Below are 16,509 nucleotides of genomic sequence, written 5' to 3'. Positions count from 1 at the left end.
CAAAGCGGAGATTCTGATGAAGAACAAAGCAAAACAAAAGCCTTAGCAGGCCAGTAAGACGCATCGTCTAGGACGAAGAGCACAATGTATAAGGGACACCTGTGTGTCCCAGAAAGGTTGGCAGCAAAATATATCAAGTAAAAATTCGTGAAAATGCAAGGAGAACTTGATCAAAATGTAATGGTAGCAGATTTTAATCAAGAGTGACATTACTAAAATGAACCCGAGAATATTTTTTATTTTCCACTTCTCCAAATATAGCCCTCGCTACACCATCCAACCCAGATGGTTGTCTATTTTAAAGCTTAGTCAACGTCAGAGCTTTTATAGTATGTTTTCTTCATAATAAAAGCATGTTCTTACCATTAAGCCCAAATCTGTGTAGAATTCATACATCTTTTGAAAATGCCGTCGACTCTATTTTTCCTGTTATAAAATTCCTCATTTTTTCATTGTCTTTTTCTTATTCTCTTCGTGTTGCCCAACTTCTGAAATTGCACAGACACTTTGCATTTCGACTGATTTTTAGAATCCTTACATTCAGGAATATGTATCATTGCCGTTCTCGCAACTTCCTCTCGTGAAATTCTTTCAATTATTTCACTGTATTATCATCCACCCTCTTTCTCGCCCAGAATCTTTGCTAATGTATTTTAAGGTATTTTGCTTCAGTGCCGAGAGGTTCATTTTAACGTCGCCTTCTCTGCGTTCATTGCTTCGGCTGATGCCGTCTCCTACCTCAGGGTTACATAAACTTTCGCCAACATTTTTCTCTGCAAATGCTGTACAGAATCTTCCTGATTATTCCTAATAGTCCAGGTTCATGTGGCCACTTGATACTCTTTTTACAGTTTCTGTTAGCCCATCGAATTATAATTATTATGGATCTTTGTTACATCTTTATATATAAGTTTAACATATTTATTTTTAGGTTCCTGGTCTGCTAGCAAATTGATTTTAGGATGTTCTAAATATCTCATTTGAATTTCATATGAGCTTGTTCCCTCTAGTGTGCCTGCTGTGAAGGTGAAAACCCGCTTTCAATCCTTGCTTTTTAATTATCCTTTATAGTCACAATTGAAACACTCAGCCTACTTTCCTTCAAGCCAGATATTTCCCAAATGCTTTAACTTCTGTCCTCAGGATTTTTTTGAGTTGTTTATTTGCCTTTCTCTAAATCTTTTCTATTTTATAATAATAAATTCAAACAGGACTCAGAGCTGACTAACTATACAAATCGAGATCTAATTTATATAAAAGCGTTTGGTGAATTATAAAGTACTATTCAAACATAAAGTAGTATTTTTATTGCCATAATTTAGGGGGCAGATTTCTAGTTGAGCAAAAAGAAATGTTCTTTTAGCTTTTATTTTTTACAGGGGCGTGTGTGTGTGTGTGTGTGTGTGTGTGTGTTGTGTGTGTGTGTGTTATATATTACATATATATGTGTATATATATATGTATATATATATATATATATACACACATACTGCTAGTTGAGGGACTTTAGGTAAAAACAGAAATTCATCGAATTTGAAGATATCTTGGTTGTGTCACTTTCTTGCTCTGTGACTTTAATTAAAAGCCTCTCTGAGCCTTTATTTATTCCTATGTTAAAAGCAGAGAGGAAAACATATACACTTCAACCAAAGGTTTGCCGGTTTTAAAAACAGGCATGATGACGTTGGGTCATTATAACGGACGTAGAAGAAACGACACATCAGCATAGTAGGCATGAGGTATAAATCTGATGATTAAGCATCGAGGTGGCAGAGATGGGGAGACCAATGTCGTTTTCCTTAGTTATCATCATCAGAAGGAAGAACGCGAGTTCTTCCACAGAATTAACCTCCTCCCTCCCTATATTCCCTGCAGAAATCATGAATCTCCTTCTAGAGGCAGAAGGATGTAGAGACGCTAATATACGTTGTTTCGTATAAAAATGTTTATAATGCAGAAACAGCTCTGGCATCCTGTCTATTGGCTTGGCGTCTTCACGAGTCCCCTTAACATCCCTGCGACGCTCTGCAATACCATCTCTGGGCTAGAGAGGAGACAAGGTCGGAGGAAGGAATTAAGCAATTTTTAAAGCAAATGGGACACCGGGAATGATTCAGCTTCGTGTGTGATCTGTCCTCTGTGCCTGGGAGGCCTGACGGCTGCCTGAAAGGAACGCTTTTTAGGGACGATGTCTTGTGGTACAAATGATGCTTCTTTGCCTACAGGGGTCGACTTTCTCCCGGGAGATAAATCAGAACGTGGAGAGCAGTGAAGGGGTAATTTACAGCCACGCCTAATCTTCCCCGACATAACTCCCTCTCCTGGCATCCGGGAACAGTTGGCGAGAAGGTTCTTGGGGCTGTGCTTGCTCCACAGAATCTGTCACTCTGTCTGCTGGGGCGAGCGTGTGGCGTCCGAAACCGTCTGGAAGCTGTAACGTCAGCAGGTCAAGACATTTTCCATTCCTCTCTCTGTCCAGGCACCCTTTCCCTCTGCCTCATCGGTCCATTGTCCCCCTAATCACTCAGCCCCTTAAAAAATGAAAGTGTTCGAGATCATCCTGACTTCTGTTTGCGCACCGGTGACATCCATCCTATGAGCAAGCCTTGTGGGCCCAGGGCGAGCCCTCCAGGCTGCCTCTGCCTCTCTGTCTGCGCGGTCACTACTTGTCAAAAGCCATTTCTCTTTTTCTCGGATGACCTGGCCTGTCTGCTGACCTCCTTGGTCTCTGACAATATATTTCCACAGAGCAGTGAGAATATGCTTACCCGCTTGTGAACCTCCATCTGTATCCCCAGACACTTAGATCAAACAGACAGATGAAAACACTTCTCAGGCTGCCCACGGCCCGGCCACGCTTACCTCTCTGTCCCCAACTGACACCACACATCCTCTGGACCGATGGGCAGCCATGCCTCTGCTTTCTTATTTGTCACTTAATGATATTCTAATTCCTGACTTGGGTTTTTTTTGTGTGTTTTTTTTTTTTAACTTAATGCACTCTTTGCCTTGCATCATCGTCACTAGCTTTTGGCTTTCTTGAGGGCTCGGCTCAGACGTTGAATCTTTAATGAAACCTTTCTTAACGACACCCCCAGGGGCCTGAGCACCTCTCTATTCCCTCCGCCTCGGGTAGATCATTCCCTTTGATCATCTGCTGCTATCAGAAATTAGGTTTTTCTTCTTTTACTTATAATGAAATGTGTTATGGAATGATACTGAATGGGTACGTTTCGGACAAAATATTTGATCAAAGATATAAAAATGGCGAATTTAAGTTCAGTCATGTCCAAAGAAATTAAGAATGAAGGACTGTGATTCTCTCCCATGCCAGCCACGTCTTCCTCCTTGCCACAGGTATTTAAAATATACATCAAAGGTTGTGAGAAGTTTACATTCCAGTTGCTTAAAGACAGGCAGCAGTAAAAAGGTTGATGTTAAGGCAGCGTTTTCTCTTCACATTACCTAAACGGAAGAGACTGTAGACAAATTTGTCACTTAGGAAAGAACAGCAACGTAGCTTCATGAAATTTCATCTTATGTGGAACATTCAGACTAGTGAATTAGCATGTAGGTCACTAGATGCTGGATTTGTTTTCTTTTGACATCAAGGAAGATGTAGAACATGGCACCTAATACACAGAGTGCTTTGAGGTGACTTGTTTTCTTCGTGACGGTTTTACTCTAAAATAATACAGGTCTGCTTTCCAAATGTTCCCTTTCCAAATGGAGAGGGCTTACGTTATTCGATTTCTACAAAGCTGGGAAGGAGTGACAAAAAACTTTGTCACCTCTTCTGAGTAGGGAGCCCCTAGGACAAGCTTTTGCCTCTTTCCTCTCCAAAATTCTGCCTTTGCAGAGGACAGGGTTGGACTAGATCAGTTCTCAACCAGTGACCCCAGAACCTCCACAGCCGTGTCGTCAAAGTGATGTCATTTTACGACATTCATAGTTGCCAAGAATAAGGATAATACTATTAGGATAATGTCTGTTAAGTGAAAATTTTGAGCTGAATGGATATCACAATGAGTAAGAAGGAAGTAGCATATTTATGGCATATGGTGGATTTTAAAATGCTATCACTGTCCTTAATTTCTTTTCTCATGCAAAAAACGATTAAAAAATTTTTCGAATGATAGTATCTTAATCGCAATATTAATTGCTAGTTTAATCTCTTTGAGTATAACTAATCTGATATGATAAAACTCTTATAATTTTTTAAAAATCGAAGCTATAGAAGCAAAATGGGCATCATCTAATGTTATCACAAATTATGTTTTCTGGTGAATTCCTTTAGTTTAGAATATGTCAATTTAGTTTAGAATATGTCGATGACCTCCTGAAACTGCTCTTTGAACGAATATCAATGATCAGGAAAACAGTTGTAATTTCCAGTGAAAAAGAATAATTATTTACCTAGGAGACCATTCCACATAGATATCGATCTATTTTAACGTTCACTTATAAGCGATTAAATCCTCACCATCGATAGAAAAGCTATGCGAACGCTCAGATGAACCAGTCGGATACTTGTCAAGAGTATTCTTACCCCCCCGTCATTATATTTGTATGCTACAGACTTATCTGTGAATATTATACTCTATGAAGTAGATATAGGTTCACTTAGCCATCATTAGAAAGGGGAAATCTTTCTATTGAGTTTAAGTAGACATCGAGTATTTTGAAAGTAGAAGTGCTTATCACGGGACCAAGGTCTCCTGTTAACGAATAGGACATATTAATGTTACATTTTAAAAATGTCAGATTCAAGTAAATGATTCTGTAAAAATAAGAGTCGATATTGTTATGTGATTCTCACCTTGCGAAGTAACGCGTTAAGCTCTGTGTTCTCTTTTGTTCTTAATGGCTAGTTAAATGGGACCATTTCGGATAAAATAAATATTTTTTGCTTTGCTTATTTCCAGAAACTGTTGAATGGGGACTGAATAATTGAGTTCGGTTTTGTTACGCAGCAGTAACTCGCACAGTATTTCTGTGGGGTCGGGTTAAATGAGTATAAATCAGCTTAAATCAGCCGATATTGATTTGGTGCCATTTCACAGTTTACATGTGGGGGGGGCATATAAATTGAGTGTTCATCGACTAATTTCTTGATAGTAAAAAAGAAATCCATTGCTAAATCAAACCTTTTCTGAAGAGAATTGGCATGTATATTTTTATGAACTCTAAACATGAACATATCTTTAAATATATAATGGGAATTAATGGTGTGTAAAGCGAATATTTCATTGGCTATACGTTTTATTTTTTTTACTTGCCTAAATATTTTTATGTTTTTTAAAATAATTTTTTATTTTTCAATTACCGTTGATAGTGCACTTCACTTTTAAGAATTGAATCAAATAACTTTAAAAAAATCAAGCAAAAGAAAAATTGCAGGGAGGCGAGGGCTCACAGCTTAGAAGATGCTTTAGAACTGAATCTAGCAGCTCCTGGACATCCATTATTTCCTTCGCTCAGAGCTGTATTTCATGCGGATGATGTGCATAGATGGTGTCCTAAAGGACATCTGTCAGCCCAAACACTAAGAGTCCAGGATAAACATACTTGGTGCTTGGGGCAGAAGCAGCTACGCAGGGCGTCGGCAGGCTTTTATTAATGAGCTCACCACTATTCGATTTGATCATGTCGTTCATTCTCCTGCTTGAAATGCTCCATTTGTGTCTTCAGAGTCTTTGGGATACTATAAATTCCTCAGTGTTGTAGATAAAGTGATTTATGATTCGTCCCTGTTACTTCTCTGGCCTTATCTCCCTCCCCAGCCTCACTCTGAAGGCTACGCTGTGGCCATACTCAACCAAAGCCACGTGTTTTTCGCAGCTGAGTCTTCTGTGCATGAAGAATCATCGCCGTGAAGGCGATGAGCGTGCGTATGGGCACGTGGGGCACACTGGTACACCCACACAAGCACGTACGCCATAGGCGTGTGTACACACACAAACACACATCTATACACTCTTCTGTGTCATTTGAGAGCTTAATTTCTTCTATAACGCACCACGAACTGGCATAGTTTCTCAGCGATCTGTCCTGAGCCCTTTCATTTCGTATTTTTCTTGTAGGACTATATCATGTATTTTAGCTATATTTTTTGTAATCCCAAACATATTTCAGGGTAGTGTGGTATGTATGTGTCCCTACAACTTAAAACCCAGGCAGGGTCGTCTCGCATGCCTGTGAGAGACTCTAATTAGGAAGCCATTGCTGGGCTGTCAGAAGTTTTAGTCATCGATATCCGTGTCGGAATCCTTACGAGTTAACATAAGGGAAATGAGAAATATTTTCAAGACATGTGGTTGGCAAGAAAGTGCTGTTCGGTTATTTCCGCTCTAGCATAATTAGCTCGTGAGAATGTGGTGAACGCAGGGGTCTCACCCTTCAGGGAAGGGGAGCCTCGGGACTGGAGATCTGACGACTTGGTCATCTGAGTCCACAAAGGTCGTTAGCTGAACCTACCCTTGGAACATTCTCGCATTTTTGTTGTAAAAATGAGCCTTCTGTTCAATGAGTTAGGCACAGATAGACGGAGGACAGGAGCTTTTTGATCTTACGGAACAGAGATGAATTAATAAGCGTTCTATTTGACAGAATTTTGTCTAAGGCTTGCACTGTATTCTGTTTGGCAGCAAGTTAGGGATGGGGGTCAGGCTGCAGCCTCAAATTTTCTTTTTAGAGGTTATAGATATGTATCAAAAAGAACCTGGTAATTACAACCAAATTGTCTTAGGCCAGTTTCTACAGTGTTAATTACCTCCTTCACATCCTCCAACTGTTTCTGCGACATTTCCTCTTAGAGTCCTCAAACTAAATATGCCCCAAAGCAAGTGTACGCTGTTTCTTCCTTAAATTTTCCATGTTTATGAAGTAGCAAACGCTGTCTTTTCTTTGGGACAATCCCAAGAGAAATGGAAATCATTCTTAACACCCGTTCTGTCACACAAAGCAGTCAACAAACTCCATGGATTTTACTTCCTAAATATCTTGCGAATCCACCCATTTCTGTCCCTTTCAGCCATCAGCTCGCTTACCTACACTGTCATGACCTCTTTACAGTGACAGCCCTGTAACTGGTTTACTATGTTCCTTCCCTCTGGCTCTATTCCAAGCCTTTCATCTCACGGCCACCAAAGCGACCTTTGCAAAATAGAAACATGATTCGTCCCCACCTGCTTGAAGACGTCCTGCGCGCATATCTTGGGGTGAATACAAAAGCTCTTGGCTAAGTTCTAAACTTCCTGTGCGATCAGAATTCTCCATCCTTTCCATTCTCATCTTACATCCTTGATTTTTTCCTCTGCTCAGAAGTCCAATCCCTCCCCCGCCCAACACACACACACACACACACACACACACACACACACACACACACATCCTCCATCACACTAACCTCCCCGCTTCCCACAATGCACTACCTTCTCTGCAGAACGACGTCTGACATCCTCTTTATGTTAATGTAAATGTCACTTTCTCTTTGAAGCTTGACCCACATGGTTCTCTTACAACAGGAAACCATGACACTAGGGGACTCTCCTTTGTAAATTTATGTATATTTCCGTTAGTCATCATTTTCTATCTCTTCTACTAGACCTTTAGTCCCATCAAGGAAGCCCTCATGCCAGTTTCTCTTTATGCCATTGCTCTCCTAGTGCCTAGTACTGTCCTTGACACTTAGTAGCACTCGATAAATAGGTTAGCAAATAAATGGAAAACTTTTTCAAGTGCCGATGATCTAAAACAGAGCAAAACTACAATAGTAAGTACGTTATTGAAGCTTCAGGAGAGAAAAATTCCGAAAGTTTTCTAGGAGGTAGTAGTAAATAAAAAAAATTTTTAATTAATAGAAATATAAGGTAAGTACCACATTGTTTATTTACTGACTTACATTTTATTTTAAAAATATAAAAATAATTATAATACTTTCTGTTGGTGATATGAGTCCCCATTTTTCCCAGTAACTGTTTAATTTCTGAATATTGGAGGTTCCTCAAGTGAGAGTTTCAAGAATATGACCTGATTCTTGACTACACCACGTTATGACCTTTGATCGTTATGATTTTGTCTCCTTAATCTATTTTAATCATTTCTTACCTTACCGCCGTTATTTATTTACCTTTTTCCCCAATTCACATTTGAAAACACATTTTACATTGAGACACGGTACACATTTCTTAATCAGTGATTATGGGTGATTATAAATACATGCTCGGTGTAGCATGTAAGCTGAGGAATGCGAACAGAACAAAACACCACATAATTATAAGCTTCCTTCTTCCCACCAGGAACAACAATGAAAATTCTGCTTCCCCCTGTGTACTAGTTAGGATAGTGATGGGCCAAAGGCTGATGAGTCCATGAGAAATTTACCAAGACCCTTCAGCAGATGTTTTTTGTTTAAATCATTAATGGCGAAAGGACACGAAATGTAATAAACTAACGTAATTTTGTTAAAAGAAATGCATACCTTAGGACTGCCGAGGAACAATGTGGGATCCTATAATTCCCTTAATTGAAGCATTTAAGATGAGAAAGAATATTTACCACCCTATTGATACTGCTGTAATCTTAGATAATTTCTATCACTTACCCGGGTGATCTTTTTTCACTAGTGAAAAGAACATAAAAGAGTAAAAGGATAAAAAACTAGATTTAAAAATACATAAATTAAGATGTCAGCTCTTCTAAATGGAGGAACATTATATTAAAATGACACTTAAGAAACGAATTTCACTTTATAACAGTCTTTTTGTTTTTGAGGGTGATTCAAAATTAAATGCTTGGTATGCTATATATCATGCCTCCATGGATATAGTGCAAAATGGGGCCTGATGCTTTTTAAATTAATGTGGTTATGAGTTTTGCAGGCATGGGAATGGTTTAACTAAAATTATCTTGAGTGAGATACAATTTGGAGTCCTCCTTTCCATATGGCATGCACAATTTGGTGATCCACATTTCAAATAATTGCAGTGCTTATAAAAAAAAAGTGTTCTCTTCTCTTAGCTTCTTTATGAGCAGAGAGAGGAAGCTGCTTCTGTCATTACCCAGCAAGCAGTATGGCTGCTGTGGGCCTGTGACTGTACTTTGTTAACATGCTCAGGTTCAGATTTGTAGAAGTCAGTGAAGACCAAGGAATGATGAGTAAGGCGTAATGATTCTTATGGATCTCTGGATGGAATAGTAGCTCTTTCCAAAATGCAAATATCTGGGTTTTTAAGCAGTATTGAGATTAAAGGTAGAGATAGAACACTTTTAAACTGTGACATTTAAAAAATTATATCTTTTCATCTTCATTAAAAAAATAAAACTTCAGGGCCCAACAGTTATACTATTAAATTCCTTCAAGAAACAGTTAATTCAGGGCATGCACAAAGGTAAAATATTATCCATGTCATTTAATGATTAAGCTAAACTGGGATTCTAGTACACTCAAGGAAAGCACAAGGTATGAGTTAACATTCTTATAATTCAGTTCATAAAACCTTAATCCTCTGAGATACTCTCTCAAAACTAAGAAGTTAGCAGATTCGTTTGGTTAACCCTATAAACGTTTCATTCTCTGAGCTGTAACAAACATTAACTCATTAAAAGGATCGGAAAAGTCTTTTGCTGAATAAAATATGCTTAACCCAGAGCTGCCAGATGTGTCTGACTACAGAGCCTTGTGTCTGGTTAACGTGTGCCAAACTGGCTTTTCAAGGAACATAGAGTGAGATACGGAACTATGGACCAAGATCCCTTTCCAAAGATGGATATGAAAACCCTAGAGTAATAAATTGCCAACTGAAATCAAAAGTGTATTTTCATTAAAAACAAAACAAATATCAAACAACAAAAGGATACTTTACTAAATATTAATTACCTCAAGAATAGATAGGAGTGGAATGGACAGAAACAATTTCTCATTTAAATCTTTGTTATTTGTCTTATAACAAGTGCATATTACTATTTTTTTTTTAGAATTGATAATATTAGAACTGTAACAAAATTACCAAGTAGGGTTTACCTAGAAAGTACGAGAATGGTTTATTATAAGTTTAAGTATAGTAATAAAACATACTATCACCTGGATTGGACATGCTTGCCTTACAGGAATGATACTCGACATATCCAAAAATGAAATGATTCTTACCCTTCTCCACCCGCAAAATTTTCCTAATATTCCCTACTTCATGTCGTTATTATCACTGCCTTTAGCCCCTGATCTCTATAGGTCATATTAGAAGATCAACAAATCCTGGCTGAAAACCACATAAAATATTGGGCCCGTGACTTGAGCTGGCCCGGTATCTTCCTCTCGAGAGCTTACCAATGAACTGTACCATACAGTTCCTAAAGGGTTTTTATTCCATGGCAGCATCTTAAAAACACATTGTCCCGAAGGGTATTCACGTAAAAGTAAATTACTTTAAGACAGAAATGGCTTCGTGAAGCAGTTTTGAAAGTCCAGATTAAGCTCAACGTTGCGAATATCGACCACAATTATAGAAAAACATAATATGTTCATGGCAGCAATTCCCTGCTTCCCAAAATGCATCAAATTTCCAGAAGATAGTTATGTTTAATCATAAAATAGGAAACCCACAAGTTACATAAAATTACTTACCTATTTAAACGATAACAGTGAAGTGTGAGTGTATGTGTAAAAACATATAAAAAGAAAAATCTATTGGGATTTTCCCCTAAATATTACTATTTTAACACTTAAATCTTAAAATATTACCATATAAAGATATTCTTAGTAGTTACCTCGGTTAGTGAACTACATACATATATGCGTATATGATCTACATACATGCAGCCTTTTCTATAATTACAAAGGAGATCGCTTCAGTCGAGCAATCTCAGTGATAAGTAGTTCTTTTTAAAACTCGTCACTGGCCTAATATTGACATTTTGGCCCAGAAATAGTGCCTAATCTTTTTTTTTTTCTCCTGACTGCGCTACCAAGAATTAACTGTCAGTTTCCGTAAATGACAGCGGTGACCCTCCAAAGGTCAGCTCGTGTCAGCAGGACAGCTCTTGTGAACAGTTAAAGATTGCGGGTTTACACTGCAAATTGCCCAACCCTTCTCCTCCGAGGCCTTCCTGCTTGCCCATTCCCACTCGTCAACAGTTGAGAGTTGCAAGCTTGGAAAAGAGAATGGACGAGCTAACAGCTCCTCGTTAATCCGGGGGTGACTACTTATCTGCTGCTGGAAAAGGGTTAGCAAATCCACAGCAAATAGGGACAGCTGTTTCCTGAATCTACTCTTTCCACGGCCCTGACTCTGTTACTAATAGCACATTTATTTATTTTCTTTTTGTCAAGTTGAAAACAAAGGCTTTGTGATATTTTTGCGTAGATGTTTGATCCTTATATCTGACTCATTTTTGTGCTTCTTTTATGTATTTCTTTTATGCTGGGGTTGGAATTTAAATAACAAAATTACTACTGAATTCGAGGAGTGTTATGTGTCAGGCATTTCTCTGAGCACGAGCACATTTAATCCTCATAATCACCAAATGAGGAAGTTAATATATTTAATTTTTGGGTAAGGAGCAGGTGATCTGAAAATTTTATGTAATTTACCTAATTTAGCATTAATTGAGTTATAAGTTAAATGTTTGATTATTAATTTATGGTATTATTAGTAATAGTAGCGTAAATTTGAGGTCAAAATCGTTCACTTTAGTTTTCAGAAATTTCTTTTTGTGTAGTGTCATATTCATATCTGCATCTCTAACATACAGCACAAGGCTTGCCCCCAGTAAACCATCGGTAAATGTATTTGTATGAATAAATGTGATATACTTTTATAATATTAGGTTACCTATTTTCCATTATGGTATATTTAAGTAAAATTTTATAGCACTTATTAGTTTTATATCAAATATTTTTCTTATTTAAAATTTCCAGATATTTTTTACAATAGAGAAATTGTAAGAAAATTATATATACTTGCAACTTTCCACTTCAAAGCCAATTACTACAAATGAATCTGAATAACTTTCATGCCTATTAACTAAATGAAAAGTTAAAACATGGTATGATATTAAGTTCATTTTTTCTATATTAAATTTCAGCAAATTATTTAATTTCGAATGTTTAGGCAGGGGATACAGAATAATAAACAAAAATTTTGTTACAATTAGGTATCCACTAACATCAAGCATTTTAAGAAGCTTTTTTAAAAAACAATATTACTAATTGTCCAGTCACAAAACATTAAATTTGATTAGAAAATTTAAAGATAGCAGAATGTTTACTAATATCCACTAGATGTGATTATTTATTTTTAAATTCTACATCATTAAATTCTTTGCTACTTTCAATTCAGGATAAAATTTAAATAGTTCAACTTGGTCTTTGAAAACTACATCCTTTTTACGACAAGACAGAAGAGGGCTTTATGGTAATGAACGAGCTGCATTTGAGCACGTTCTTGGATTCGGTTTCTCAAAAAATCTGTGCCCATCATTAAAATCATTTCTGGGTACAGACGAAAAATAATAATTAATGGAAATCCATCAATTGTGATCAGAGAGAAGAGGCAGTTTTAATAATGGCTCCCAGGACAGCTGTGGATGAAGATAACAATCTATATTAAAGTGGATTGTAATCACTGAATAGCTTCGAATCTTTATATAGCAGGTGATAGCATTCACGGTTCTTGGGAAAATAGCTAACGGATAAGTAAAATATTAATGTTTATGCATGATGGAAATCAAAGGTATTCCAATGAGGAGACTGTCTTAGCCTCAAGAATTCTGTAAGTAGCAATAAACTCTGTGTACTTCTCTATCTTAAAGATATTCTTTTTACTTCAAAATAATCCTATATTTAGTTAATATAGAAAAAAACCTTAAAAATTGTATTTTCCTAAGGGGAAAAAAACTGCACCATATAAGATCCCAACTATTAAATGGCCTTATGAAATGTGCTTTGGCTTTCAAATGAGTAATGTTGAAACATAATGTGCCCGGTTTGAAAGTCTAAATCTGCCTGCTCATGTGTGTCCTTAGCATTTGTGGGATTCAGCACCTGGAGCGGATAGGGAAGAAGCTGAATCTGTTCGACTCCCTTTATTTCTGCATCGTGACATTCTCTACCGTGGGCTTCGGAGATGTCACTCCTGAGACATGGTCCTCCAAGCTCTTCGTGGTGGCTATGATCTGTGTCGCTCTTGTGGTCCTACCCATCCAGGTAAACGGTCATGTTAAATTTTACAGCAATGTGTCGAGTCTTATAAAATCAACTTTTGCATGTTTAATAGAAATGCAGGGTGGCTTATTAATTCAATATATTAACACGGGCTATTATTATAGCTAGCCAGTTAATTAAAATTGTCTCAGAAATGCCTTTTTACATTATATTAGACACTGAGGGGTTCTTCCTCCTTTGCTCAGGACCGATAGGTTACATTTTTCATTACAGTTTTTCAAGATGTATATTTAAATATTGAATGTTTAACTATAATAATGAGGTCATAGGATAATATGGTTTTTAATTATAGATAGATAGATTAAGGAAATAAACTCAAGGACTGATCTCTCTTGATTCCTGAAATAATCTAAAAACCAAACACTGTAATGAATAAAAACTGATTGCATATTTTGATCAACTGAAATAAAATCGGAAGATGATATATAACTATCACGCAGCATTTTGGGGAGCGGAGAGGTGATTGCAAAGGAACAGAGATGTAAATGAGATTAAAGATAGAGGCGATCTCCAGCTCTCTCCCACAGTGAGCTTTGCGTGTCCTTGGGTAGATGGGCTAGCGACACGATACGACACCTACAAATAAAACTTGCATATTCTCTTACATACTTGGCTACACTATCTCTAAATATACTTTACGTAGGTATAAAAAATGATCTTCCCATCATCCGATCGTCTATCAAAGGGCACTTCGGTTGTTTCCATGTCTTGGCCAGTGTGAATAATGCTGCAATAAACATTGGGTGTATATATTTTTACAGATAAATGTTTTCGGTTTTGGGGGGTAGATACCCAGAAGAGAGATTGCTGGTTCATCTGGTAATTCTATTCTCAATTTTTTGAGGAACCTCCATAATGTTTTCCATAGATGTGCTACATATATACAATGGAATATCAAATCGCTCAGCCATAAGATAAAATACTGCCGTTTAGGACAATATGGATGCATCTTGGATCTTGAGATTAGCATGCTGAGTGAAATAAGTCAGACAGAATAAGTTGAGAACCATATGATTTCACTCATGTATGGGATATAAAACTGAAAGTAACAAACGAGAGAGAAAAACTCATAGACATGCAACAGTTTAGTAGTTATCAGAGGGAAAGGGGGTCAAATACATGGTGACAGAAAGAGATTTGACTTTGGGCGGTGAACATACAATACAATATACCTATGACATATTATTGAATCGTACACTTGGAACCTATATAATTTGATTAGCCAATGTCACCCCAGTAAATTTAATAAAAAAGATCTCCCCAGTCCTGTCCAATCATGCCTGTCTTCCTTCCCGACATCTGTCCCCTATACACCCCTCTTCCTTCACACACCAGCTGCCGTACAGCCAGAATGTGGCCCCTGTACTGTTGCAGTGAGGGTGTCTTACTGCGCGAGATACAGGATGAACTTGACGAACATAGAAGACAAGCCAATGAGGCATTTGTCTTTGACCCGCACATGACAAATCACGCTGCACACGCTACTGGACATAAAGCAGAGACACAGACCTCTCAGTGCCCTGATATGATATAATAGGAAAATATATTAATATGTTTCCTTGGAGACCCGAAGCCTCTGGGAGGCATTAGTGACCTCTGTGGCAACCATTTGAAAGCTCCGTTGTTGGAGGGACCGCTAATAATTTACATCTCAATGAGTTCCACCTAAGAAATTGAGTATACCTAATAAACAATAGATGCATTGCATTGATTTTTATTTCCGAGTCCAGTGTTTCTCATTCATATGTGAAAAATGCATTACAGTTTGAACAGCTGGCTTATTTGTGGATGGAGAGACAAAAGTCAGGTGGAAATTACAGTCGGCACAGAGCTCAGACTGAAAAGCATGTGGTTTTGTGTGTCAGCTCACTGAAGATCGACTTACTTATGGACTTTTTAAACGAATTCTATGCTCATCCAAGGCTACAGGTATGCTCACGTTACATGGTGCGTTATGTTCGATCATACCAACTAACGTCTCGTCGAAGTCAATTAGCTGATGGGGCCTCCTGCCTTCTGGAGGACTTTTATTTATATACTCAAATTTAGAACGTGTAAATGAAGAATGACAAATATAACCAGGAACATAGAAAAAAATGCTGACAGAAGACACAGTATTTTAAGTGTCCTTCTGTATCTACATTAAAAGACAGATGGAATTATGCTAATGTTACAAAGAAAGGTTTTCTTTGAATTAAAAGAATCCCTGGGGTAATACATAAATGATATTTTTATGAAACGGTGAAATTGAACATGAAATATCATAAAACAATGAAAAAATTATTTCGATATCATCTGTCCCCTTGAATCTTTCACTTTTACCCAGTATTGCTGATAGAGAGCCTGGAAGTTATTGTCCTTCTGTTTCCTGGAGTGTAACTAGGTCCTATTTATAGTAGAAACTAATGACCACAAATTGGACAATACCTAGCTGGATGAAGAACACAAATTCAGAAAAAAACATCTTCATCTGCCTATTTTGAGAAAACGTTCAAAAACTTCTAATACTTGCCACAATAGCGGGCCAACGCACACTTGGACAATCTTCGCTGCCTGAGGCGCTCAGTTCTGCCCAAACAGCAAAGAGCTACCTGAATGTCTTGTGTTTCCTAAATAAATTTGTGTTGAAAGAATAGAGAAGATAATACTGAGTATATCTAACTATCCGTATCTGAAATAGATTTTTTTCATGAATACTTGGGAGAACTTTTTAAATACTATTTTTTACATGTAAAAAAAAAAAACTAATTTATAAGTGATATTTAAATTATACAATATATTCTGTTTTCATGTAAATTAATTTGCATTTTTTGGAGAAACTATTTGTTTTATTTTACTATACATAATAAATAATTTCAGGATTGCTCATTATGAAGAAAATCTATTTGGGGAAAAGTTCGATTCCTAGTAATTTATCGATATCGATTAATATCAACATGGAGAATTCTTAAAACTCTAAAAATTCCCACTAGATATATTTCAGTGATAAAATGATGAATGTGTACTAGAGAATTTTAATCTATATAGATCGGTTGCTTTATACCATTTCATTGCCATTTATACCATTTTATACCACTAACATTACCTTCATATTTTCTCTAAAGGACCATTATTTTGAAATAGGTTTATCTCAAACTCTTTATTTTGTCAGTATTATCAATATTTTTATGAGTGGTTCCGAAAAGTCTCAACATCTCAGTTCATGATATCACCAAATGATATAAAACCCCATCACTGTTTCTATTTATAAAGTAATGGTTTGAAGTATGAAATGATACTTAAGCACT

At 37.1% G+C, this 16,509-nt stretch overlaps 1 protein-coding gene across 6 annotated transcripts in view; it reads left to right on the top strand.

Moving 5' to 3' along the window:
* Nucleotides 1–16,509, top strand: part of KCNT2 (potassium sodium-activated channel subfamily T member 2) — a 205,063-nt gene that overhangs the window by 84,722 nt on the left and 103,832 nt on the right. For all 6 annotated transcript variants that reach the window (XM_039883459.1, XM_039883458.1, XM_039883461.1 and 3 more), the window contains 2 exons: nucleotides 13,024–13,204; nucleotides 14,987–15,151. In XM_039883459.1, coding sequence (XP_039739393.1) covers nucleotides 13,024–13,204; nucleotides 14,987–15,151 — 346 coding nt within the window. The remainder of the gene's footprint in view (nucleotides 1–13,023; nucleotides 13,205–14,986; nucleotides 15,152–16,509) is intronic.

This window comes from Pteropus medius, unplaced genomic scaffold (assembly GCF_902729225.1).
Source record: "Pteropus medius unplaced genomic scaffold, Ma_sr-lr_union100, whole genome shotgun sequence".
Classification (NCBI taxonomy): Eukaryota; Metazoa; Chordata; class Mammalia; order Chiroptera; family Pteropodidae; genus Pteropus; species Pteropus medius.
This window is presented reverse-complemented; position numbering and strand designations above follow the sequence as displayed.